The sequence below is a fragment of the Salvelinus namaycush genome, chromosome 20 (genome assembly GCF_016432855.1).
Source record: "Salvelinus namaycush isolate Seneca chromosome 20, SaNama_1.0, whole genome shotgun sequence".
In the NCBI taxonomy this organism is placed as follows: domain Eukaryota; kingdom Metazoa; phylum Chordata; class Actinopteri; order Salmoniformes; family Salmonidae; genus Salvelinus; species Salvelinus namaycush.
In genome coordinates, this window is record NC_052326.1 from 35,010,133 (window position 1) to 35,035,132 (window position 25,000).

Consider the following 25,000-nt stretch of genomic DNA (forward strand, 5'->3'; position numbering starts at 1 on the left):
CAAATCACTTGCCCAATGCCACTGCGTTGTAGGTTCATGGCACGCCAGGAAGCCTTTGCCTTGGGTATCGGGGAGGAAGCCAATAGACCAACAGGACACCAAGAGGAAATAAGTAATTCACTTTGATCGAGGTATTGTTCAACTGGCAGGTGGTAAGAGGAGGAAGGGAAGGCTTTAGGAGAAGGAGTGAAAAAAAACAAGCACACCTGTGCTGCTAGGGCAGAGCTCCACCTCTGTTCTCCTGGTATGACAATCCTTCCATCCCCAGGGGAGGGTTTATCAAGGGAATGAGACAAAGGGTGAAGAGAAAGGACGAAATGTAGAGGAATGCTTCAGACAGCTTCAACACAATGGTAGACGTTTAGCTGGTTTTAATTCATTTAGATACATCTTTAATCTCATAAGCACAATACATATACTATCAAATGATTGATAGTATATGGAAGCAAGGAAAAGCAAAGGGGGAGAAAGGAAAGTGGTGAGTGTCACGCCCTGACCTTAGTATTCTATGTTTTCTGTATTATTTTGGTCAGGTCAGGGTGTGACGAGGGTGGATATGATTGTTTTGTATTGTCTAGGGTTTTTGTATGTTTAGGTGTGTGTGTGTAGTCTAGGCATATGTAGGTCTATGGTGGCCTAGATTGGTTCCCAATCAGAGGCAGCTGTTTATCGTTGTCTCTGATTGGGGATCCTATTTAGGTTGCCATTTTCTAGTTTGGTTTGTGGGTTATTGTCTATGTGATGTTGCATGTCTGCACTCAGTGTTTATAGCGGTCACGTTCGTTTTGTTGTTTTGTATTAGTTTGTTCAGTATATTTCTTTATTAAAAATAAGTATGTATTATAATCACACTGCGCCTTGGTCTCCTCTCTATGACGTTCGTGACAGTGAGGGAAAAAAATAGTTTATTTACACATTATTTTACTCAGACAACTGGGTGACTATTTTAGGTGTTTCAAAAAACACACACAAAAAACAAACATACACACAACACACTCCAACACAGTCACAACAGAGGCTTCCAGCTACGACTTAGCACAGGCCTAACACTTACGGACAGCTTGTCAATACAAAGTTACAAAGACAATGGCTACGGGAAACACGGCACCATTAGGGAAACTTTATATCCATCGTTGTCTTACTTATTGCATTATAGTCTCTCCCAACCAACTCACAATTCACTGATCATGTCATTTCTACACATTGACCACTTTTGAACTATTAGCTGCCCTTTGAGTATTTTGCACATGAGCTATAACGTTACAATTGCTATCTTTGGAAAGGAAGGTTATATTGATAGATGGTGTTTTCTTGTTGAAAATCTCTAGCTTTGAGGGTTGTGTGGTTCATGGTAATTTTCAGGCTTGGGCATGCATTCACTTTTAAAGCAGTAGTACCATGGTTGTACAAACATTATACATCAGCGCAATTAACGTTGGTTAACCATTGCATAAGTGCAGAAAATGTCAGTTTTCTAGACACCATGGTAACCGTGTAGACACCCATCATTACATATTTAACATTACCATAATGTCTTTGGCATTTGAAGATGGTCAATGTGAGATCTAAATTTGAATATTGTGGTCGTGACCAATGGACAAGTGACAGATCAACCACCAAATAACGTTAACAGTCCGTCAGATCAGAAAACCCCCATAGGGACCTTTGGGGGAAAGACTTTGCCCAGTGGCTAAATCTACAGCTCTCATTTACAAAGCACCTCTGCCAAAGACACACACACACACACACACACACACACACACACACACACACACACACACACACACACACACACACACACACACACACACACACACACACACACACACACACACACACACACACACACACGCACAAGTGAAGTCAGAATATGGCCCTGTACTCTTTTAATCCTTCCCCTCCCCACTCCCCCCACTTCCATCCACAGGGCCTATCAACGCCATACCTCCCTGCTATTTATAGGATACGACTGTCCCCTCATCCGCTCCCCCCTGCCAAAGCACAGACATGGAAGTGCATTTCAATAATCAACAGTGGCCTCCTCTCCTCTCCTTCATCTGCACTGATCCCAACCAGAAGGGAGAGGGGTGAAATGGCAGATGCCAATCAACGACCCCTATATAGAAGTCCATGGTTATTGATTCATGGGGAAGGGGCAGATTGAACTATCTGATTCAGAAGCCTATAGTTTGATAGTGTCCTGATTTGCTGTTTGATTGATTGATTTTCTGTGTGTATGTATGTGTGTGTGTGTCTGTGTGTGTGTGAGTGAGAGAGAGAGAGAGATGGGAGAGAGGTAACTCATGCTGTAATTGGTGTGTATTCCAACATGTAGCATGAGCTTGTATATTTACATCTAACCCCTCTCACCTTTCACCATGGTAACGTGGCCAAGTGGCCCCCAGGCAAAGCCTTTTGTGTGACCTCACCAGTAAGGAAATATCAAGATGACAAAATCAGCAGGAGCAGAAACTCGCTGAAGATTTGCAGAAACTCTTCATCAGTTTAGATTTTGGCCAGTCATTTAGCAAAATTCAATGTAATATCTGTATCACATTTCAGTATTGAAAGGAGCAGTTCGGCTGGAGGGGTCATCTTGTGGACCGAACCGGAAGTGCAACATGAAGGTAAACGTCAAACAGACAGAACAAATGTTTGACAATTCACATAAACATAATATAATTAACTTAAAACCATTTAACAGAGTGACAGGAGAAAGAACGAAAATGAGAGAGAGAGAGGCAGGGTAGGAAGACAGGGAGGTACAGTGTTGCTGAGGCTCCATTGTGGGGGCTTTTGTGAGGCTCAGATTGTCTTCTTCTCTGGGAAAGGGGAAACTCAACACTTCTCTCCGGAGGTCTGGTTACCAGGTGAGAGAGGAAGCAAGAATTCAAAAACAGAGCCCAAGCGAGAGAGAGGAGGAGGGAGGCGGGGCGGAGAAATGTGGAGAGAGGAATGGGCGATGAGGGAAGAAAAAGAGAATGAGATTTGGACATGAGTTGAAGAGAGGTGGAAAGAGACAGAAACTGAGAAAGGGGGAGATGTAGAGCTGTACATACAGATAAGAAAATAGAGAGGGAGAAAGAGGGAGGTTTTGTTCAAAACCCCACAGGACTCAAACAGCTGGGGGTAAGTAAGTGTTCACCGTAAATCACTGAATAGACTACACCATTTTGTATAAAAAAAATGTGTCATTCTACAAAACGTTCTGTGTATCAGATCTAATAATACACTACGTCTAAGTCCAATTTCTACAACCTTACATTTTGGGTTATCATAGGGTTATGATAGGGTAAGCAGTGGTGGAAAAAGTACTAAATTGTCATTTGTCAAGATTCCTTAATAGAAAATGACTCAAGTAAAAGTGTCACCCAGTAAAATACAACTTGAGTAAATGTCTAAAAGTATCTGGTTTAAAATGTACTTAAGTACAGTGGTGGGAAAAGTATTCAATGGTCATACTTGAGTAAAAGTTGAAGAAAATGCTATACATCAAATTCCTTATATTAAGCAAACCAGTTGACACAATTTTCTTGTTTTTTATTTATTTACAAATAGCCAGGGGCACACTCCAAAACTCAGACATAATTTACAAAAACACTATTTGTGTTTAGTGAGGCAGTAGCAATGACAATGCATTATATTGATAGGTGTGTGAATTGGGCCATAATTGCTGTACTGCCTGAGCATTCGAAATGTAACGAGTACTTTTGGGTCAAGGAAATTGTATGGGAGTAAAAAGTACACATTTTCTTTAGTAATGTAGTGGAGTAAAAGTAAAATTTGTCAAAAATATAAATAGTAAAGTACAGATACCCCTAAAAAAAAACTACAAGGAAAACTCCACCCAAAAACAATATTTTGGTATTTGTTTCATTAGTCCATTGTTTATATAGTCCCAAAATGTTTTGCATGTCAGCAATCAGGTTATCAAGATATATAACTTTCAAAATACAGAAATACAACTAGTATGATGAATTTTGCATCACATGACGCTACGTTTTGCATCATATGATGCTAAATGCATCATACCAGCTGTATTTCTGTACTTTGAAAGTGATATATCTTGAAAACTTGCTTGCTGACATGCAAAACATTTTGGGACTATATCAAACAAGGCACTAATGAAACAAATACCAAAAGGGTGGAATTTTCCTTCAGGTAGTACTTCAAATGATTTTTACTAAGTTACTTTACACAACTGAGGATAAGACAGTTGTAAGCTCATTAGGCATTTCAAATTATATTCTTCAAGAATCAGTGGTTTCGAATCATTAATCATTCAACAGATTGATCATCTGTGATTTAGTTCTTGTTGTTGTAGTAGTTTCTTGACCAAAACAGGACAGGTTCTTCTCACTTGATTCTTTGTCACATGACTCCCCCTCGTGGCCAACACCTGACACTGTTTTCTTCTTAGGAAACCCGGAAGAGCAGGCGCTCTCTCCTCCCAAGTAACTTCTTAACAGGTTGAATGAATGAATTACATTGCTGAAACATACTGTTGTTGCACCTCATCAAAGGAATTTGAAAATTCACATGTTTATTTTGGATAATTTTTTTTATACAAGTATACACTTAACCCTGGACACCAGTAGTTTACAAAACACAAAAGGATACACGATTTGATTTCTAGCTATCTCTAACAAAGATCTATCACCAATTTCCCTAAAATCCACACATATTTCACACATTTTGATGCCTCATGCAGTTTTGGTGTTTCTTGAGGAAACAATCAAAAACACTACAACTTTTTACTTTATAACATGATAAAACATGGTAATAAAAAGTGTCAACCTGCCATATTAATACAATCAAGAGTTGGGTAAAGAACTGTATCCTATATGACAATTTCTGACCAGGGTTGTCTTTTCAGTTTGTATAAATAAAAATATAATACTACGTTCTATTTATAAGTGCCTGTCAAATCACTGAAGAACACCAAAAATAAAGGATAAATTATGTACAGAAATGTTTTAGTTGCAATACCTGTCTGTTACTGCTTTAGATTATTTCGTTCTGAATCCGATTTGACTGTAAACGTAAGAGTCCTTCCTCTGATCAACTTGTTTGTGAAGTATGTTATTGGACCTGCATGTTGGATGCACTATAAATAAAGTTGAATTTGAATGCAAGTACATTCAGGTGACATGCTACAGTAGGTCTCTCTGGGAGGGGGTGTGGTGAAAGTACAGTGCCTAGTGAAAATATATACACCCCTTGCACAGTTGTCACATTTTCTGCCTTCAAATTAAATATTTAAAAAATAAATTACATTTAGTTTTTATTTCCTACTAATATACACAACAAGCTCCACATTTTCAAAGTGAAAGAAAAAGTATAGAACTTTAAATAAAAAAATTATAATAATTAAGATGTCTTCAGACCCCATAGTTAATATATGGTAGAAGCAACTTTGTCAGCAATTACAGCTGTAAATCATCTTGAATAAGATTCTACCACCTATGCACAACTCTTAGGGCAACATATATCCATAGTTTTTGTCAAAATTGCTCGAGCTCAGTACATTTGGAAGGGAATCATTGATGGGCAGCAATATTCAAACCTTGTTTCAGATATTCAAACCTTGTTTAAATCAAGCAGATTTAAGTCAGGACTGAGACTGGACCATTCAGAAACACTCAACACCAATTTGAAAGCCATTCTGGTGTGTCTTTGGCATTAACATTGGTGTAATTGTCTTGCTGTAAAATAAAACTCTATCCCAGGGTATTCAGAAGACTGAGGCAGGTTTTCCTCTAACTTTTTACCTGGGCTTTGCTTGTTTCATATTTATTTTGATCCTGACAAACTCACAAGTCCCTGCCGGGGACAAGCAAGTGGTGTGTAGACTTTCACTAGGCACTGTATGTGAGTGAGCTGGCATGTGTGTTTGACAGTGAGTGTGTGTGTGAGTGGGTTTGTGTGTGTCTTCCCCCTTCCTCTCTTATTAATACATCTAGAGTGGCGGGTGGGCACAGCAGGTAACGACAGAGAGAGAGAAATAGAGAGAAGGAGAGGGAAGGAGGGAGCGAGGGAGATTGTTTCTATATCTGTCTGCCTATCTGCCGGTCAGTCTGCCTGTCTGTATGTATGTATGTATGTGGGCATTGTCTGGTCCTTTATGAGTATGACTCCCCCTAAAAGTCAAAGAGTGAACAGTACATTAACTGTCCTTTTACACACTAACATAAATCACTTGGTTAGCTGGAACACATTTCATTTTTGGTGAGAGAACGACAAAGCACTATATGGCAGAATGTTGCCATACTATTGCCAGTAGTCTATTTGGCTCTAATGTGGATCTGTCCTGCTGTTCTTAAACTTTTCCATACTAGCAGCTATGCCATGACAATAGAGTTTGTTTAACTTACAGTACTCAACACTTGGGTGAGAGTCTGTTTGTGTGAGTATAGGCTTTGGCACAGCACACACACAAACATACACACACACACACACACACACAAACAGGCACATAACAGACTCAACGCCTGCCCCCGTTATAAGAGTAGTCTGCCTTGTTGTGCATGACCAGTCTGTTGTCTACGAAGTAGAAGCTGTCCGATCTCGTCTCGTAGGGATGCTCCACCATCTGATGAACTGGAAGGGAACATAATCATAACATGGAACATATTATTCTGTTTTTGATGTTATTTCAATCCATAGGGGTGGCAGGTAGCCTAGTGGTTAGAGCATTGGACTAGTAACCGAAAGGTTGCAAGATCGAATCCCTGAGCTGACAAGGTAAAAATCTGTCATTCTGCCCCTGAACAAGGCAGTTAACCCACTGTTCCTAGGCCGTCATTGAAAATAAGAATTTGTTCTTAACTGACTTTCCTAGTTAAATAAAGGTCAAAAATATACAACTGCTAAATACAAAATGTCTGGAAAATGTATTCAAAAGGTGATGTGCATGTCCTTCAGTAAATGATTGCAGTTCCACATAAATGTAATGTACACATTTTATTTATTTACTCAAAACAATTTATTTATGTAGCACTTTTCACAAAAACATCAGTACCAAAGTGCTTCAAACGGGGTCATTGATTGATGGATGGAATGTGACACTCACCCAAGCTCTCAGACAGCTGAGGGAACTCGTAGATGTGTTCGCAGGTGTTGCGGCTGTTTGGGATACAGAAGCCGAAGTCAAAGTCAAAGCTCTTCAGGAGGTGATCCCTGAAGTAGTGCCTTTCAATCATCCTGAAGCTGTTCAGAGGCCGGTTACCAACCGTAAACTCCACTCTGACACACAGAGAAAGGTGTCAACATATAATAAGTACTGTGTGTGTGTGTGTGTGTGTGTGTGTGTGTGTGTGTGTGTGTGTGTGTGTGTGTGTGTGTGTGTGTGTGTGTGTGTGTGTGTGTGTGTGTGTGAGAGAGAGAGAGAGAGGGAGAGAGAGAGAGAGTATACGCACGTGGCTCCCACAGTCCTCAGTTGTAGGAATGCAGTGGTGAACTGGTAGCATACAAAACGTCCGGCACTCATGTCTCCCTCTCCATTCTCCTCATCGTCCTCTGAGGTCAAAGACACAACAACAAACAGGATATATTTTTAAACCAATGGCACGGTGATCAATCAGAAATACAGGGTATTTCTCAGACATACTACAATAGTAATACACTGACACACACAGACACACACCCACACACCCACACACACACACACACACACTGAGAGGGAATATGAACTGTACCCGTATGAGGTGGTTTTACAATTTCAAACAACACAGTCCCTGTCTCCAAGTCTCTGATTTTAAAGCGGATGAAATCTATGTCGAAGATGTTGTCCTCTGGTTTACACAGGTACCCTGGGATGGACAGACAGTAGAGGTGGTCAGTGGCTGTCTTAAAATATATACTATTTTAAAGGGCAGTAAAATCTATCTATCTTTCTTTCTTTCCTGAACAAAACTATAAAAGCAACATACAAACAATTTTACTGAGTTACAGTTTAAATAAAATCATTAGGCCCTAATCTATGGATTTCACATGACTGGGCAGGAGTGCAGCCATGGGTGGACATAGGTCCACCCACTTGGGAGCCAGGCCCACCCACTTGGGAGCCAGGCCCAGCCAATCAGAATTTGTTTTTTCCCAACAAAAGGGCTTCATTACAGAGAGAAATACTCCTCAGCATCCCCTCCCTCCCCTCAGACGATCCCGCAGGTGAAGATGCCGGATGTGGAGGTACTGGGCTGGCGTGGTTATACGTGGTTTGCAGTTGTGAGGCCAGTTGGACGTACTGCCAAATTCTCTAAAACAACACTGGAGGCGGCTTATGGTAGAAAAATGAACATTCCGATATCTGGCAACAGCTCTGGTGGACATTCCTGCAGTCAGCATGCCAATTGCACGCTCCCTCGAAACTTGAGGCATCTGTGGCATTGTGTTGTGTGAAAAAACTGCACATTTTAGAGTGGCCTTTTATTATCCCCAGCACAAGGTGCACCTGTGTAATGATCATGGATTATCTTGGCAAAGGAGAAATGCTCACTAACAGGGATGTAAACAAATTTCTGCACAGAATTTGAGAGAAATAAACTTTTTGTGCTCATGGAAAATGTCTGGGATTATTCCTGCTCATGAAACCAACATGTTGTGTTTATATTTTTGTTCAGTATATGTGATTTTTTATTTAAGTCACTTAAGAATAAATGCTTATTTACAATGATGGCCTACCCCGCTGAACCCGGACAATGCTGGGACAATTGTGTGCCACCCAATCATGGCCAGTTGTGATTCAGCCTGGAATCGAACCAGAGTCTGTAGTGACGCCTCTAGCACTGAGATGCAGTGCCTTACACCGTTGCGCCACATCTAGCAAGGGATCTCTGATTTGTCATAGCAACTAGGCTATTCAGGTAAATAGACAGGCATAGCTTGCCAGTTTTACTCAACGCCAGTGTAGCTATGTAAATTATACTGTATGTAAATTAACCTGTAGCTAGCTACCCATTTGTATAAACAGCCAACCACTGCCAATATCATGTAGAAAATAGATATAGCCTACCCCGAGTAGCAACCCGCAATCTTAGGACCTCTTCAGGGGTGATGTGGCCAACTTGTGTTCGAAGATCATCTTCTGTGACGGGCCTACTATCCACCTGGCTTTGCCGAGACTTGAGTCTCTTCAGAACCGCTCCACCTGGCTTGCGCTCCCGCGCAGCAGCCGCGGAACTGTGCCCGGTGATCGAGACATTCTCAGTAGCAACAGGCGGGTCGATGCGAGCTCTAGCTCCGCTCATAATTACCAGTGATGATGACAACCTTGTCTATTTGTCTCGATCTACCTCGCTCAAAGCAATAAGATGGCGCCGTAGATGTCGAATGAAGAACCTCCGCTTCTCGCTGACGATGGATCAAGCACTTGTTTTTGTAAGCACACGCTTTACAGTTGCCATGGCAACAGGTCAGAGATAAAGTTGAGGTGAGATGGACTTTCAGAGAAATACCGCTAGGGGCAGGATGTGCACCACAGACCAGACATGGCACAGGCGACACCTGCTTGCTTTTAAACGCACACTCGGACTTTTGCGCTAAGGACATTTGGAAAGGACAATTCGATGTACGCATGTGGTGGGCAAAGGCATTCGAACCACATGTAACCCTTGTTTTTTTAAACACCCCACTGATTAACAGTCCCTCCAAGATGTCTTGCTTTTCATACGCATTAATTCTGGAAGAGACGGCTTTATGAGTTTTAGGATGCTGTAGGGGAGTATGGGGTAGGTTGAGCTAAATGGCTAAACTGAGCCACCCTTGTGTCTAGGAAAATGGCCATGAATTCTGATTATTTCCAGGGATACACAACATCCAGAAATATATGTAGATATCTTTGTTAGAAATAATACAATATTTCCCATGATGAAGTGATGCTGAATGTAAAAAATGGCTCAATTTACCCACTCTCCCCTACTGTTTTATCTCAGCTGGAAATCTAAGGCTGTAGCCTATTAGTCAACACAAGCCTACGTTTTATAGGCATAGGCCTACTAATTAGACTTTCAAAACTGCAACTACTAACTACTGCTATCTAGCCTACTAGCAAATTGTGGTTAGAGGCGCAAGAAACTAGGCAAAACCAAAATCACCATCACCAATCAGGGAAATTTTGAGCTTCTTGAACTGTAAAAATAACCCATTTCTCTAGCCTCTTGTTCAATTCATATCAAACCTGTTTGTCCAGTCAGTCATGCCGCAGCACCTGTGGGAGGGACAGATCTGTCCGGACACCCGCTCTAGGGACTGTCGCAGACTATCGTTCGCTGTGGCACAATAGTATTCTTGTGTGGGATCTGTGTTGAATGACTTTGGGAGAGACGGAGACAAATTCACCAAACAGCCTCTCTTCAACACATATTGTAATCTGGAGATCCTAAAGATAACAGGTAAAGTCTCAAGCCTATTCATATAAAACACCAGAGTTGTCAGTTGATCAAAGCATTATGTCCACTCCTGTAACAGCTACGTTATCGTTAGTATGCTATTTGATCATAAAACGCTTTTAATTTGTCGGTATAGGCTAGGGATATGCAACAAGGAAAAGGTGAACTATTTCACTACCAGGAATCATAATAGCGCAGGAGGTCATTTCAGGACTTTAGTTATTTTAACTTTTAAAAAAAGTTAGCGCTGGTTTTAACATGACTGTATTTATTTGGTCTCTACCTGCGGCGAAGGAGATATAAGATTACATGAGTTCAACGACAGAGAGTTCATTGTGTGCTGCATTTATTTATTGGTCACTTATTAATACCAACTAAAGGTTACAGTCAAATAAGTTTTGTTTATCGCTTGTTTTTCTTACAACCAAACATGGCGCAATACTTTGTTATGTGTTCTGTAGAAAAAAAAGACCTGTCTTAAATATCAGTCTGCAAAGGATAGACTTGGCTAGTGGAGTGTATTTTCGTATTTTCTTTGGTGGACTGACTGCGAACATAGACACAACGATTTGAGACTGGTGGGAGCTCAGTTACAGGTGTTCTGGAATTGCGAATACAAAAAGTATCAAACACAGTGTTTTTTGTGGTCTATTATATGGGGTGGAATAGATCATTGATAATACAAATAACAGAATTGGCTAATAGTTTTTGATTGAAAGTGGTGACCGTCACCATTTGTTTACAACAAGAAGTGACTATGTTGCAAACATTTCCCATTAGATCCTATTTAACTATATGACAGAGCCTTATTCAATCGAAACCTGTTCTGTACTTAAAAGTGGAAACCCAGTTTGATGAGAGCCCTGAGAGCCAGTACTATAATGACGGGACTAGAGAGGGGGACAATGTGCTTTTCTGGTCAGAAGTAGCCTAGTGCACTTTATAGGGAATTAGAGTACGATCCCACTGGGCAAAGACATCAGTTCAACATCTAGTTTTGATTTGCAATTACGTGAATTCAGTTTGAAATCAACAAACCATTTCACCACGTCATTGGATTTAGGTGGCAAGTTGGGTGAATAAATTACGAAAATCCCTTACATTGATGACTTTTTGCAAAACCAAACGGTTTTCCACATTGATTCAACATCACCACATTTTTTATTTATTTACATGACATGGACACAATGTTTATTCAACCAGTTTTTGCCCAGTGGGATTTGGGACATACACCCATGCCTCCCAGTCAGACCTTGGGGCTCCTCAGATGGTTTTAAAGTGCTTCATATGTGGAGCAGTGGAGTGTGGTTGGACTGGTTTATACTACATTGAGAGCTGACAGGAAAAACCAGACAGGATGTGCGACATGCAACTGGGACACATTTGTGTTTTGTTCCATTCAAATCAGATGACTTCACTCACAAATCAACCAAACAACCTGGCTTGCCTCTTTAATGTCAATCCAAGAATGGTTACAATTTGAACAGCTTTCTTAAACATCTCAATAAAAAAGTCATAATAGCATAGAGATTTGGCACTATCAGCTATACTAGTATCAATCAGAGATAACATCTGTTTAGATTTGATATTAAATCATGAATATAATGGCAAAGGAAAACTATCACTGTTTATTTGAGGGTAACAACAGCCCTTTTTGTAGATCGTCCCTGTAAAGGTGATCATAAGTATAAGATTAATCATCTTTAACTCTGTGAGACCCAAACATAGATTCAAATGAGGGGAAAAAAATATTACCCTCTAGAAATATTACCCTCTAATACTCCTAATAGACCTCTGATGGATCAAAATCATTGACAGGCGATAGAAAATATTGTGTCATGGTATATAAACCTAAAATGTAGTCTTATTTTGTCTGAAATAGCTAAATTTATCATCTTGACCAATCCATATTTTAGTATTTTGCTATCAAAAACATATATTTTTCAAAGCCTCAACTATTTTGAAATACATACTTTTAGTTGTATTTGGTTGTCCTTTCTGGCTGGACTTGGAAAGATAACGTGTCTTTACCATAAAATTAATGACCGTGAATGGTATTATTCTGACTTCATAAACCACTATATAAAAAATTATATATCTTCATTTTTGTTATTTTAATGTCTAGAAGGAACATCAAAGTTAATGTTGAAGTATTTGGTTATCCATATTTGCAGAATTCGGAAGGTATACAATCTCTTTAACTTGTCTATCAATCTATAAATGTGGTCCTATGCCTGAGTTTGGCCACCCTTTAATAAACCCAATGTTGCCTTTTTGAAACACTTACAAAACGACTTCTACATCTGGCTCAGAATGCGTGTTTCACAATTTTTTTTATATACATAATCACTACATCTTAAAGAAGACAGGAAAAAATATTTCAAGTCACGTAGTTGCATGGATGGCCTACTACATATGCTTGTGTAGGGGACCAGTGTGGTCTCAGACAAGTGGACAGGTGTCAGATTCAGAGTGTTTAATAGTCACATGTACAAGGTTGCAGGTGTGATTGCAAGGTTCAGTGAAAATCTGTCTAGTGGTGGCTATTCAGCAGCCTGATGGTCTGAGGGTAGAAACTATTGGCCAATCTTCCAGTTTTTGCCATGATACTCCTGTATTGCCCACGTCTAAGGGAGAACAGGCCATGGCTTGGGTGGCTGAGGTCCCTGATGATCTTCTTGGCCATCCTGCGACACCTGGTGTTGTAGGTGTCCTGTAGGGCAGGCAGTGTGTACCCAATGGTGCGCTCGGCTGCATGTTTCACCCTCTGAAGCGCCTTGTGGTTTCTAATGTTTCAGAGGCTAATGATGCCACAATAATCACTGACACACACAAATACGATTAAGAGATACATCTGGGCCTTAGGAGATGCACTGTGCTTGAAATAATAATTTAGTTTAGGACCTGTACAGGATGCAATTTAGGAAGCATTGCATTTTTGCAACTGAGGGTCTCAGGGTTAAGTGAATATAGTGCTAAAGATTTGTATTTGGTTGCAAATCCCTCGCTAAAATAAGTGAATTGTTATGCATAATGTAGAATTTAGCATAACGACTGTCAGTCCAATGACATTTATTTCACTGACATAACAATAATACTGTACAGTTACGGTGTAAGAGGTAGCTTATGGTATAAGAGGTACAGTTGAAGTCAGAAGTTTACATACACCTTAGCCAAATACATTCAAACTCAGTTTTTCACAATTCCTGACATTTAATCCTAGTAAAAATTCCCTGTCTTAGGTCAGTTAGGATCACCACTTTATTTTAAGAATGTGAAATGTCAGAATAATAGTAGAGAGAATTATTTATTTCAGCTTTTATTTCTGTCATCACATTCCCAGTGGGTCAGAAGTTTACATACACTCAATTTGTATTTTGTAGCATTGCCTTTAAATTGTTTAACTTGGGTCAAATGTTTCGGGTATCCGTCCACAAGCTTCTCACAATAAGTTGGGTGAATTTTGGCCCATTCCTCTTGACAGAGCTGGTGTAACTGAGTCAGGTTTGTAGGACCTCCGTGCTCGCACACGCTTTTTCAGTTCTGCTAACAAATTTTCTATGGGATTGAGGTCAGGGCGTTGTGATGGCCACTCCAATACCTTGACTTTGTTGTCCTTAAGCCATTTTGCCACAACTTTGAAAGTATTCTTTGGGTCATTGTTCATTTGGAAGTACCATTTGCGACCAAGCTTTAACTTCCTGACTGATGTCTTGAGATGTTGCTTCAATATATTCACATAATTTTCCTGCCTCATGATTTCCTGCCTATTTTGTGAAGTGCACCCGTCCATCCTGCAGCAAAGCACCCCCACAACATGATAATGCCGTGCTTCACGGTTGGGATGGTGTTCTTCAGGTTGCAAGCCTCCCCCTTTTTTCTCCAATCATTACGATAGTCATTATGGCAAAAACTTTCTATTTTTGTTTCATCAGACCAGAGGACATTTCTCCAAAAAGTACGATCTTTGTCCCCATGTGCAGTTGCAAACCGTAGTCTGGCTTTTTTATGGCGGTTTTGGAGCAGTGGCTTCTTCCTTGCTGAGCGGCCTTTCAGGTTATGTCGATATAGGACTCGTTTTACTGTGGATATAGATACTTTTGTACCTGTTTCCTCCAGCATCTTCACAGGGTCCTTTGCTGTTGTTCTAGGATTGATTTGCACTTTTTGCTCCAAAGTACGTTCATCTCTAGGAGACAGAACGCATCTCCTTCCTGAGCGGTATGACGGCTGCGTGGTCCCATGGTGTTTATACTTGTGTACTATTGTTTGTACAGATGAACATGGTACCTTCAGGCATTTGGAAATTGCTCCCAAGGATGAACCAGACTTGTGGAGGTCTACAATTTATTTTCTGAGGTCTTGGCTGATTTCTTTTGATTTTCAGATGATGTCAATCAAAGAGGCACTGAGTTTGAAGGTAGGCCTTGAAATACATCCACAGGTACACCTCCAATTTACTCAAATGATATCAATTAGCCGATCAGAAGCTTCTAAAGCCATGACATAATTTTCTGGAATTTTCCAAGCTGTTTAAAGGCACAGTCAACTTACTGTTTTAAACTTCTGACCCACTGGAATTGTGATACAGTGAAATAATCTGTCTGTAAACAATTGTTGGAAAAATGACTTGTGTCATGCACAAAGTAGATGTCCTAACCGACTTGCCAAAACCATAGTTTGTTAACAAGAATTTTGTGGAGTGGTGGAAAACCAAGTTTTAATGACTCCAACCTAAGTGTATGTAAACCTCCGACTTCAACTGTAACTTTTTCAGAGGTATTTTTTCTCTGTAAAAATCTAGCCCAACCAGCCTCTTTTAGCTTGGCCTGAGAGAACCAAACCAACTGGCTTTCAACCCTGAGTATCATCAGAGTATGTGAAAGTGATATGTAATGGTGAAAGTTTTTTTCACAGAGAGCAGATTGACAGCTTAATGTGAAGTAAAGCCAATGATTTGTTTTGTAGCTTTGGCTTCATGTAGCACGATTAGCCTAACATAGCCTTTCTTCTTCTCCCCTCTCTTCTCACTTCCTCCTCTTCCTCCCCTCTCCCTCCACTTCTGTCCCTTCACCTCTCCTGCCAAACTCTCCCTTTTTCTCCACCACTCTCATTTGCTCCACTCCCCTATCCTCTCTTCCCCTTTTCCATACTATTTTCTGTTCTCAGGAACGAAGTGAGGGCATGGCAGCTCGTGTGGACGTGTCCTCTGGTGAGGTGGGCCAAGCAGGAGATGCAGGTATCAAGCCTGAGCTTGGCCCCAAACCCTGCCTGATTCCCAAACCCTTTTCACTGCAGAGGAACACCACATTCCGCTCCATCCTAGCCCCAAAGACACCAGAGCCTAGCAAACCAGAGCCTTGTCAGCCTATTAGTGCCCCTGTGTCTGACTCAAGCAGCGTTGTGAAACTCGATGCAGAGAGCACCACGATACCTGAACTGACCAATGCTCTCGAAGTTCCTTCAGCCATAACACCCCAAACTGAATCGACCCACACTACTGAACAAAACCAAATTGCTCTTTCCACATCCCTTACTACCCCAAAATCTGAGTCACCAGCTAGTACCACATCTGACCCAACTGGAACCTCAGAGGCAAATCAAGTCAGTCTTTCTGAACTGGACGAACATGGCCCCTCTGATACAGGCCACTCCGCCACTGGAACTGAGCCTGTACCATCACCATCAGTCACCTCAACTCCTCTTCAACCGCAGTCTGAAAACACTGTGAGTGAGCCCACCCCTGCGGTCGTCAGGCGCCACGCTGGGAAGGATCAGGCAGCCCACTTGGGAGGAGGCAGGAAGCGGCTGTCCATGGAGCTCACCTCCAGGTTTGAGTCGGCCGGACTCTCACTCCCCTCACAGCCACCAGCTAACCAGGAACGGGAACAGGTGACCATGAGAGAGACTGCAGTCTCCAAAGTGTCAGTCCTCAGGGCGAAAGAGGAAGAGAAAGTCACTGATTCACCAGGGTCGCCGTCTGAACCAGAGTGCAGACTCAAGCACTCAACACCACTGAATGAAGAGAGGGATGGAGAAGGGGTAAAGGAGGAAGGAGAAAAGAAAGGGAGCAGCATACAACGGAGGATCAGTCTGCTGCTGGACTCCTCCTCGAGGCCAGAGGCTCTGACCAATAGGGAGGAAGTAACTCGTCCAATGAAACAAGCAGTCAGTTCTGGTGGTGTGAAACAGCGGATCAAAGACTGGGCAGCAGACACACCGCCTGTTCGGGCATCCAATCAGAGGGTGGATGTTGCCCCTCAACCATTCCCTGTCAGAGTACACCCTGTGTTGAGTGTCACTGGGGGGTCGTTGGCGACGAGCAAAAGCGTTCAGCTAGCTCCTCGAGAGGACAAGGCTTCCACCCTACTTCACGCTGGACATTCTGGGATAGAAGATGAGGAGGAGGATGATGAAGACGAGGATGAGGAAGAGGAGGAGGGAGAGAAGGAGGAGAACATGGTACCACTCTACAAAACAGTAGGGATACGTCTTGGACAGGAAGATGGAGGGGAAAAACAGGAGCTAGTGGTTGATCAAATAGGGAAAGAGATGGAGGCTAAGGTAAAAGAGGAGGAAAAACTTGCAGAAGTGGATAAATTAAAACAGCTGGAACTAGAAGAGAGACAGGCAAAAGATGAGAAGGAGAGAGAAAGACAAAAAGTAGTGGAGAGGGAAAGGGAGGGACAGAGAGAGGAGGAGAAGGAAAGGGAGAGACAGAGACAGGAGGAAGAGAGAAAGAGGGAAGAAGAGGAGGAGAGAAAAAGACAAAGAGAAATGGAGAGGGAAATGAAGAGACAGAGACAGAGAGAGGAGGAAAGGGATAGGGAGAGACAGAGAGATAAAGAAGAGAGAGAGAGAAAGAGGAAAGAAGAGAAGGAGAGAGAAAGACAGATTGAACTTGAGAGGGAAAGGGAGCGACAGAGAGAGGAAGAAGAGAGAAAGAGGGAAGAAGAGGAGGAGAGAGAAAGACAGATTGAACTTGAGAGGGAAAGGGAGCGACAGAGAGAGGAAGAAGAGCGAAAGAGGGAAGAAGAGGAGGAGAGAGAAAGACAGATTGAACTTGAGAGGGAAAGGGAGCGACAGAGAGAGAAAGAAGAGAGAAAGAGGGAAGAAGAGGAGGAGAGAGAAAGACAGATTGAACTTGAGAGGGAAAGGGAGCGACAGAGAGAGGAAGAAGAGCGAAAGAGGGAAGAAGAGGCGGAGAGAAAAAGACAGATTGAACTTGAGAGGGAAAGGGAGAGACAGAGAGAAGAAGAAGAGAGAAAGAGGGAAGAAGAGGGGGAGAGAAAAAGACAAAGAGAAATGGAGAGGGAAATGAAGAGACAGAGAGAGGAGGAGAGGGAAAGGGAGAGACAGAGAGAGGAGGAAGAGAGAAAGAGGGAAGAAGAGGAGGAGAGAGAAAGACAGATTGAACTTGAGAGGGAAAGGGAGAGACAGAGAGAGGAAGAAGAGAGAAAGAGGGAAGAAGAGGAGGAGAGAAAAAGACAAAGAGAAATGGAGAGGGAAATGAAGAGACAGAGAGAGGAGGAAAGGGATAGGGAGAGACAGAGAGATGAAGAAGAGAGAGAGAGAAATAGGAAAGAAGAGAAGGAGAGAGAAAGACAGATTGAACTTGAGAAGGAAAGGGAGCAACAGAGAGAGGAGGAAGAGAGAGAGAGAAAGAGGAAAGAAGAGAAGGAGAGAGAAAGACAGATAGAACTTGAGAAGAAAAGGGAGAGACAGCGAGAGGAGGAAGAGAGAAAGATAAAGAGGAAAGAAGAGGAGAGAGAAAGACTGATAGAATTTGAGAAGGAAAGGGAGAGACAGAGAGAGGAGGACGAGAGAGAGAGAAAGAGGAAAGAAGAGAAGGACAGAGAAAGACAGATAGAACTTGAGAAGGAAAGGGAGAGACAGAGAGAAGAGGAAGAGAGAAAGAGGAAAGAAGAGAAGGGGGAAAGACAGAGAGAAGTGGAAGGGGAAAAGGAGAGACAGGTAGAGGAAGGAGAGAGGGGGAACCTTAGGATGAAAGAGGAGAGATTGAGAGAGAAGGAAAGGGAGAAACTCAAAGAAAAAGAGCTAGAAATGGAAATACAGAGAGAGGAGGAAAGGATGCAGGAAGATGAGATAAAGAGAGAAGAAGATCGGGAGAAAGAAGAAGCAGAGTCCCCAATCCAATTCATCACTCTTAAACCTGACCAACCTCCCAAGCCAGAGCCTCCTTCTCCCTCAACTACCGTCCCCATCATAGAACCCATACCAAAGGAAGAGAAGCAGCCTCACATCGAGGTGGTCTACGACGACTTCTCTGTCAAAGAGGAGAAGCCTCTTATCAAGATGGTCTATGATGATTTCTCCGTCAAGCCCCGGCGGTGGGGGTCTCAGGCCAGGTTCCTTGCTGACCGTGCCCAGGTCGAGTCACCCTCCCCTGGAACAGAGGAGCCTGAGTCACTGGGCTCCTCGGAATCCGACCCCCAGAGAACCGTTGTTGACACCCAGGAGCCAGCCCAAGAGAGTCCAGTCAGCGTCGAACCTCACCCAGCCGAGAGGGATCTAGAGGGGGGAGTCCTCACCCCAAAGGACGGGACAGAGAATAAGGAGGAGGGCACCAGCATGGACACGGAGGAGGTAAGCAAGGGGAATATCAACTGGGGAGAAAATATGAAAATTATAACACAAAAAGGGTATTTAATGGCCTAGGTCATTTTCCTTTCCAACACTGGTGTGGATTGACTTTCCATTGGCTTAAACCCTGGTGGTATACTGGGGAAATTGTGTTTCCATAAGAATCCACATAAAGGTATTTATGGGGGTAGCCATAGAGATACTTATCATTTTTATATTTAATTCTGCGTTACAAGCTATTATAAAATCTCAAAGCAGGTTACACGGGTATTGGCTAAATATCAAGGTATCCCTTTAATGTGGTACTACCTGTTAAAGGAACAGGTATGAAGTCACTGCTAAAGAAGGCAGTGTGTGTGAGTGTGTGTGTGTGTGTGTGTGTGTGTGTGTGTGTGTGTGTGTGTGTGTGTGTGTGTGTGTGTGTGTGTGTGTGTGTGTGTGTGTGTGTGTGTGTAACTGTAAATAGTTGGATCAAGGTGTGTCATTGTGTAATGATACTGACATGCCCTGAAACCAGAACCTATTCACTACCTACCCTGCCTGCTACCTAGATAACCATAGGTACAAATAGGTGTTGGTTCAAGGGGTGTGTAGTTATACACAGACTCTCTGTCTCTCTTACACACACACACACACGCACGCACGCACGCACGCACGCACGCACACACACACACACACACACACACACACACACACATGCATACGGACTTGCACAAGCACACAAAAATACACATACAATACAAATACACCCGGGTACATACACTAACAGACAATGACAATGCCTACTTGGTCTTGGTGATATTTCATTCACTTCTGGTGGTTTTCTACTGAATGAGAAGTTGTCATTGAGCAATAACTTATTGTGGCTCTCTGCTGCCCCCATGCAGTACAGAGACAGTATTACAAAACACATTGGGATATTTGACAGAATTTTGAACTTGAGTATAAGTAAATAGGAAAGTGTTTCTTTAATGAGGAATTCCCTTGGGTAATATAGCTAAGTAGTCTCAAATATCCCCACATATACTTTGTGTGTGGGCGTGTGTGCTTGCTTCCGTGTGTGAGCGAGAAATAGAAAGTAACCGAGATCGAGACATTTCACTTCCCTTCCATCACTACTGCAGTCTTTGTCTTCCTTTAATTTTACCTTCACTCAATGTATTTCTCTACTAGAAAAGGGTTGTATATACAATGACTTGTCCCATAGTACCAATTATATTGTCTTATGAAATTCGTATTGTTGGTCTGTTTAAGTTAATAAGTATTTTAGTTTCAGGTTGCATATGTCTTTTGTTGCGATCTAAAAACAATAAATAAAATGTATATATAAAAATAAAAGGGTTGTATATAGGGAGGGAATTAGAATAGCCATATCTCCTCTTTTAGCTGTTTGACATAGATATGAAAAAGGACATTGGGAGATACAGGAAGGATAGGCCAGACTAAGGGTGATGTATAAAGGAGGAAGACAGAGAGAGAAGATATTGTGTACGGATACATAGGGATAAACTGATGAAGAAGTGTTAAAATAGAAATGCCTGAGGCTTCTATGGGTGAGTGATCTCTTCTGCTCATAGAATAACGAATAGCTATACTGTATATTGAAAGCTGTCACACTTGTGTTCATTGTGAAAGAGAACTAGAGAAGTCAGGGCAGTTAGCATGGCTAAATAGGAAGGTATCTCTTTAGAGCCACACCGTGCACACCACAAATAGTGTAGCTTTACTGTAGAATATCAATCTCGTTCTACTCGCTGAGAAGAGCATGAAATCACTACTAAAAAAGTCAAGCTATTACACGCACATTGGCAGGACTAAGAGGTAGCAGCTAACAACATGCTGTAGTATTTTGATCATGCAAACCCTGCAAAATCTGAATTTGAATTAAGCGTTTAATGACAGATGCAGATGAAGACAATTTAGACCTACGCAATTAGTTTATTTTTTTACTCATTTTTTATTTTCAATTTCATAAAAGCAGATGAATATTGACACATATTAATGCAGATGGGTACAATTCATGGTACATGGTAAAATAAGTGAAAATATATTAGGTGGTATATTAACAAATCATAAAACATTTCCAGCCAGAGATAATCATTATTATAAACAAATAGAGCAATAGAAAAAGACACCCAAACCCACACACAAAAAAAGTACAAATACAAAACAAAATGTGGGGAGGGGCTTTATTTCATGCCATTAATACTGCCACCTGCAATCATGGAATTTTTTTATCAGGAGTATAATTCATTGTCTGATCCATCCTGCTGACCCAGATGGGATTATGTCATCTTTTCATTAACCCATCAGAAGTCCCACCCAGTTGACTACTTCAACATGGTGAAAGTCCTCAATGGCACTGCCCATGCTGATATAGGCTTTGTGGCACGTGAGCCATCTATCCAAGTCTATGTTTTCCTTATATTTAGCTCACTTCCTCAATTCACTTTCATTTGAATGAGTGAGTTACCATTTAGTCCAGTAGATGGTGCTAAATAACCAAACTATATTTACTTGTACAAAAGCTGAAGTTACCTTTCAGTGAGTCTAATTATATTTACTTCCCATCGTGGGAATCCCTCACTCATTTCACTGGTTTCATGCAGATTTGAAAAGTTAATAATGAGCATTGTCAAAGGAGGACAGAAATTGTGTTACTAGTTACAAGCATTTCACTATCTCACAATAACATCTGCTAACCATGTGTATATGACCAATACATTTGATTTGATTAGTTAATCCCCCAATCAATGCTCAATATGTATAGGATGTAATTCATCAATATAAAACTAAACAACACATCTGTGAAGCTAAAACAGTCTTTTCCATGTAATATTATCTTTATGATTTTTTAAGGTGAGTCAGGTTTCTCCAGTAAGAGCTAGAGGGAGAAAGGCTATTTCTGGTCTGAGAGAGCAGAGTGTCAGTGTCAGTGTGTTTGCTCTCCAAACACAGGCTGAGCAGCCAACCATGAGGGCTGTTCAGACTGACTGACTGACTGATTGACTGACGGATTGATTGACAGATTGACTGATTGATAGATGGACAGTATGTAGTAGTGGAAAGTTGCATGCATAACTTAATAAGATATTAGAATCCTGCCCTCACCCTCCATCCATTAACACTGTTTAACAACCCCACTTCTCTCATGATAGCAATTCATAAATACCATACATGGTACGACAAGCTAGATCTTGCTCTCTGTCTCTCTCCCTCCGTCCCTTGTCACCCCTCCCTTTGCTGAGAGAGTGCCTCTCTCCCTCTCTCGCTCTCTCTCTCTCTCTCCCTCTCTCTCTCTCCCTCTCTCTCTCTCTCATAAACATGGACGCACAAACACACAGTGAAAGCAATACGGCTAGAGGTAGGGCTCATCGACTGACAGGAAAGTTCCTCTTCTATTTTCCTCTTCCCCCGTTTTCTTTCTCACACATACGCAAACACTGTCTCTCTGTCCTTTCTCTCTCTTTCTCCTTCTACCTCACACACTCTCTCCACATACCTCTATCTCTCTCTCCCTGTTTCTCTCTCTGAGTCTGTCTCTCTCCCTGTTCCTCTCTCACTCAGTCTCTCTCTCTCTGTCTCACTCGTTCTCTCTCTCTCTCCCCAAGCCTGAAAAATTTAGATTTGGACTCCGGCACCTGCCCATTACCTACAGCACAGAGAAAGGGCGAGACAGAGGCAACAGCAGAGCAGCACCTTGGTCCATCCTCACCTTCCCGTGGGATTTTACACCTTCCTTCCTAACACAGAGCCCAGCTTTGATTGTTGTTTTCTGGGGACGTTCACTCAACTCTGTGGAGATAAAAGCAGAGAATTAAGCTCAACTCACCTGGTTGTGCATGAATGGATGCAAGGAGAAGTCAAGATTCCCATCTGGTTTTCCCATTTTTCTAAAAGAAATGGGAGGAAGGGTCTGAGAGAACCTGGGAGTTACATGGTCTTTAACTGCGGGAGAGACAGACAGGTTTGGTTTGTGAACGAGGGAATGTGTCAGAGCAAGAGAGAAAGAGAGAGAGAAAGAGACTTAATATATGAAGAACATGCGAGAGCTTAAGTAGTTGTACGTAGATGAAGAGTAGATATAGGCTAGGTAGTCCATCTGGCTGGCTGGGTTTGACATTGAACGTGAACAATACAATAAGGAAAATAGTCTATCAGCTGCAACAGGAGTCATAGATTGATAACTTACAGTGTGTTTTCACTTTCAGACTGTTTCTTAGTGTTTGACAGAGTCTAGTTGTCACTGTGTGCTCAGGTTTTCCTAGTCCCATCCATTGTGGTGAGCCCTGCGGTGTCAGAGGAAAGTTTTGTTGTATTCAGAGCACATGGTCGGCCAGTTCACATGATTGGCAGGGCTAAACAGGAAGAGTTGTTTCAGTAAGTGGGAGTGAGGTGTATACAGAAGCATGCTTTGAGCCTAAATTGGACTTTGATTAACTCAAACTGGACTGGTTACTGTGGACTTTCCGTGAGGAGGACATGTTCTATCGCTGCCATCTTTGACCTTTGTCCTCTGAAACCAGGAAGTAAATAAAACACAGCCAGGGAAGGAGGACTTCTCAACCTCCACACCCCAAACCTTAATCCAACCCAAAAAAGTATCGACCCTTGGTTAGCACATTCTGCTGGTTTCCATATTAACCCGGTCACCACTGTAACCACTCAGCATTATCACGGTGGTAGCCAATAGACATGCAGAACCTGGGCGGTAAACTGTCCTCCGCCCAGGTCCAGGTCTCTAGCTGGGTGGGCAGCATGCGTCGTTCCCTACAGGGGGCACTGAACTTAGTCTGGGAAAATGATGATGAAGAGGATGAGGTGGTGAAAGAAGATCAAGAGGAGGAGAAGGTAGAGGAGGAGGAGGGAGAAGGTGGGGGCGGGAGGTTCCATAGGGCCGTGTCTCCACTGCATAGCTTTGCCTCCCAGAGCCGGCGATCCCTGAGGTTGTTCTCGGTCCGGAGTCGCCAGCGGATCAAGCTAAGTAGACGGGCAGCAGACACCAGCGCTGTAAGGGAACTCATCTGAACAACGTCATTATCTGCTCTTGAACCAGACTGTTTTTAGAATGAACATAGACCTAAAAGTTCTACTTAGCCAAACAGCTTAATTCCCTAAATAGTCTGAAGGCCACTACCACTTCTTTCTCCCCCTCCATCTCTCCAACACGTTTCTACCTCTTTCTGCTTATTCCTATCCTTCTCGCCCCTCAGAGGCTTGTGTAGGCCTATGGTTTGTGTGTGTGTGTGTGTGTGTGTGTGTTTGTGTGTGTGTGTGTGCGTGCCGTGTTTATCAGTGTGCGTACGGTTAGCATTTCCCTCTGTCAGTGGTGTGAATGAGAGTCTGGGGAAAGTGACAGGAGGCCTGAGGGAAAGAGATAAGATCCATGGAAACACTGTAGCGTGCGTGCATGTGTGTGTGTGTGTGTGTGTGTGTGTGTGTGTGTGTGTGTGTGTGTGTGTGTGTGTGTGTGTGTGTGTGTGTGTGTGTGTGTGTGTGTGTGTGTGTGTGTGTGTGTGTGTGTGTGTGTGTCTGTGTGTGTCTGTGTGTGTCTGTGGGCATGCATGTGTGTGTGTATGCTCCTTGCTATGAATATCTGCTCATGCTAACCTCACACCTCTCAAGGCCCATGTTTTCGTGTCCATGTATAGTCTTTCTATTGCTCTCACTGCAGAACACATTTAGCAGAACCACACAGCTGTGTTGAATTGCTTACATCTCTGTAATAGAGCTGATGGTGTGGTTTGTGCTGTAGACCTGCAGAAAGGTAGACTGCTTCAGGGTGTAACAATATGCCGTCTAAACCACTAGTGTGTGTGAGTTTCTCGAAATGATGTGAGTGCGTTTTTTAAAACTCTGTTCTGTCTCAGAAGCGAGTATGTCTCCTTGCGTATATTTCTATCAGGCCTGAGGCCTGCACATTCAATGTCTGAACACGTACATGGGTAATTTTTGGTGTGGGTGAGTTTGTGTCTATGTGTATGTGTCATTTATCGCTGCATTGTTTA

General features: G+C 42.3%; 2 protein-coding genes across 5 annotated transcripts in view; one reads left to right on the top strand and one right to left on the bottom strand.

The window, feature by feature from the left end:
- Positions 1-5,471: 5,471 nt before the first annotated feature.
- Positions 5,472-9,330, bottom strand: LOC120064597 (protein unc-119 homolog B-like). Its single transcript, XM_039015200.1, has 5 exons — positions 9,014-9,330; positions 7,698-7,811; positions 7,419-7,518; positions 7,073-7,245; positions 5,472-6,600 (listed from the first exon to the last, which is right to left on the bottom strand). The coding sequence occupies exons 1-5, from the start codon at positions 9,246-9,248 to the stop codon at positions 6,485-6,487; spliced, it is 738 nt and encodes a 245-aa protein (XP_038871128.1). The 5' UTR covers positions 9,249-9,330; the 3' UTR covers positions 5,472-6,484.
- Positions 9,331-10,202: 872 nt separating this feature from the next.
- Positions 10,203-25,000, top strand: part of LOC120065285 (trichohyalin-like) — a 32,930-nt gene continuing 18,132 nt past the window's right edge. For 2 of the 4 annotated variants that reach the window (XM_039016154.1, XM_039016155.1), the window contains exons 1-2: positions 10,211-10,391; positions 15,558-18,995. In XM_039016154.1, coding sequence (XP_038872082.1) covers positions 15,573-18,995 — 3,423 coding nt within the window. In that variant the 5' untranslated portion in view covers positions 10,211-10,391; positions 15,558-15,572. Of the gene's footprint in view, positions 10,392-15,557; positions 18,996-22,603; positions 22,939-25,000 lie in introns of those variants that run through there. The other 2 variants (XM_039016157.1, XM_039016156.1) reach the window with 2 other exon arrangements.

Excerpts from the sequence above, each read along its gene's own strand:
- LOC120064597 (XM_039015200.1), bottom strand. The coding sequence starts at position 9,248 with ATGAGCGGAGCTAGAGCTCGCATCGACCCGCCTGTTGCTACTGAGAAT. Across the intron at positions 7,812-9,013 it reads ATTGCGGGTTGCTACTCGGG|GGTACCTGTGTAAACCAGAG; the intron begins GTAGGCTATATC and ends TGTCCATCCCAG. Across the intron at positions 7,246-7,418 it reads CTGAGGACTGTGGGAGCCAC|AGTGGAGTTTACGGTTGGTA; the intron begins GTGCGTATACTC and ends TCTGTGTGTCAG.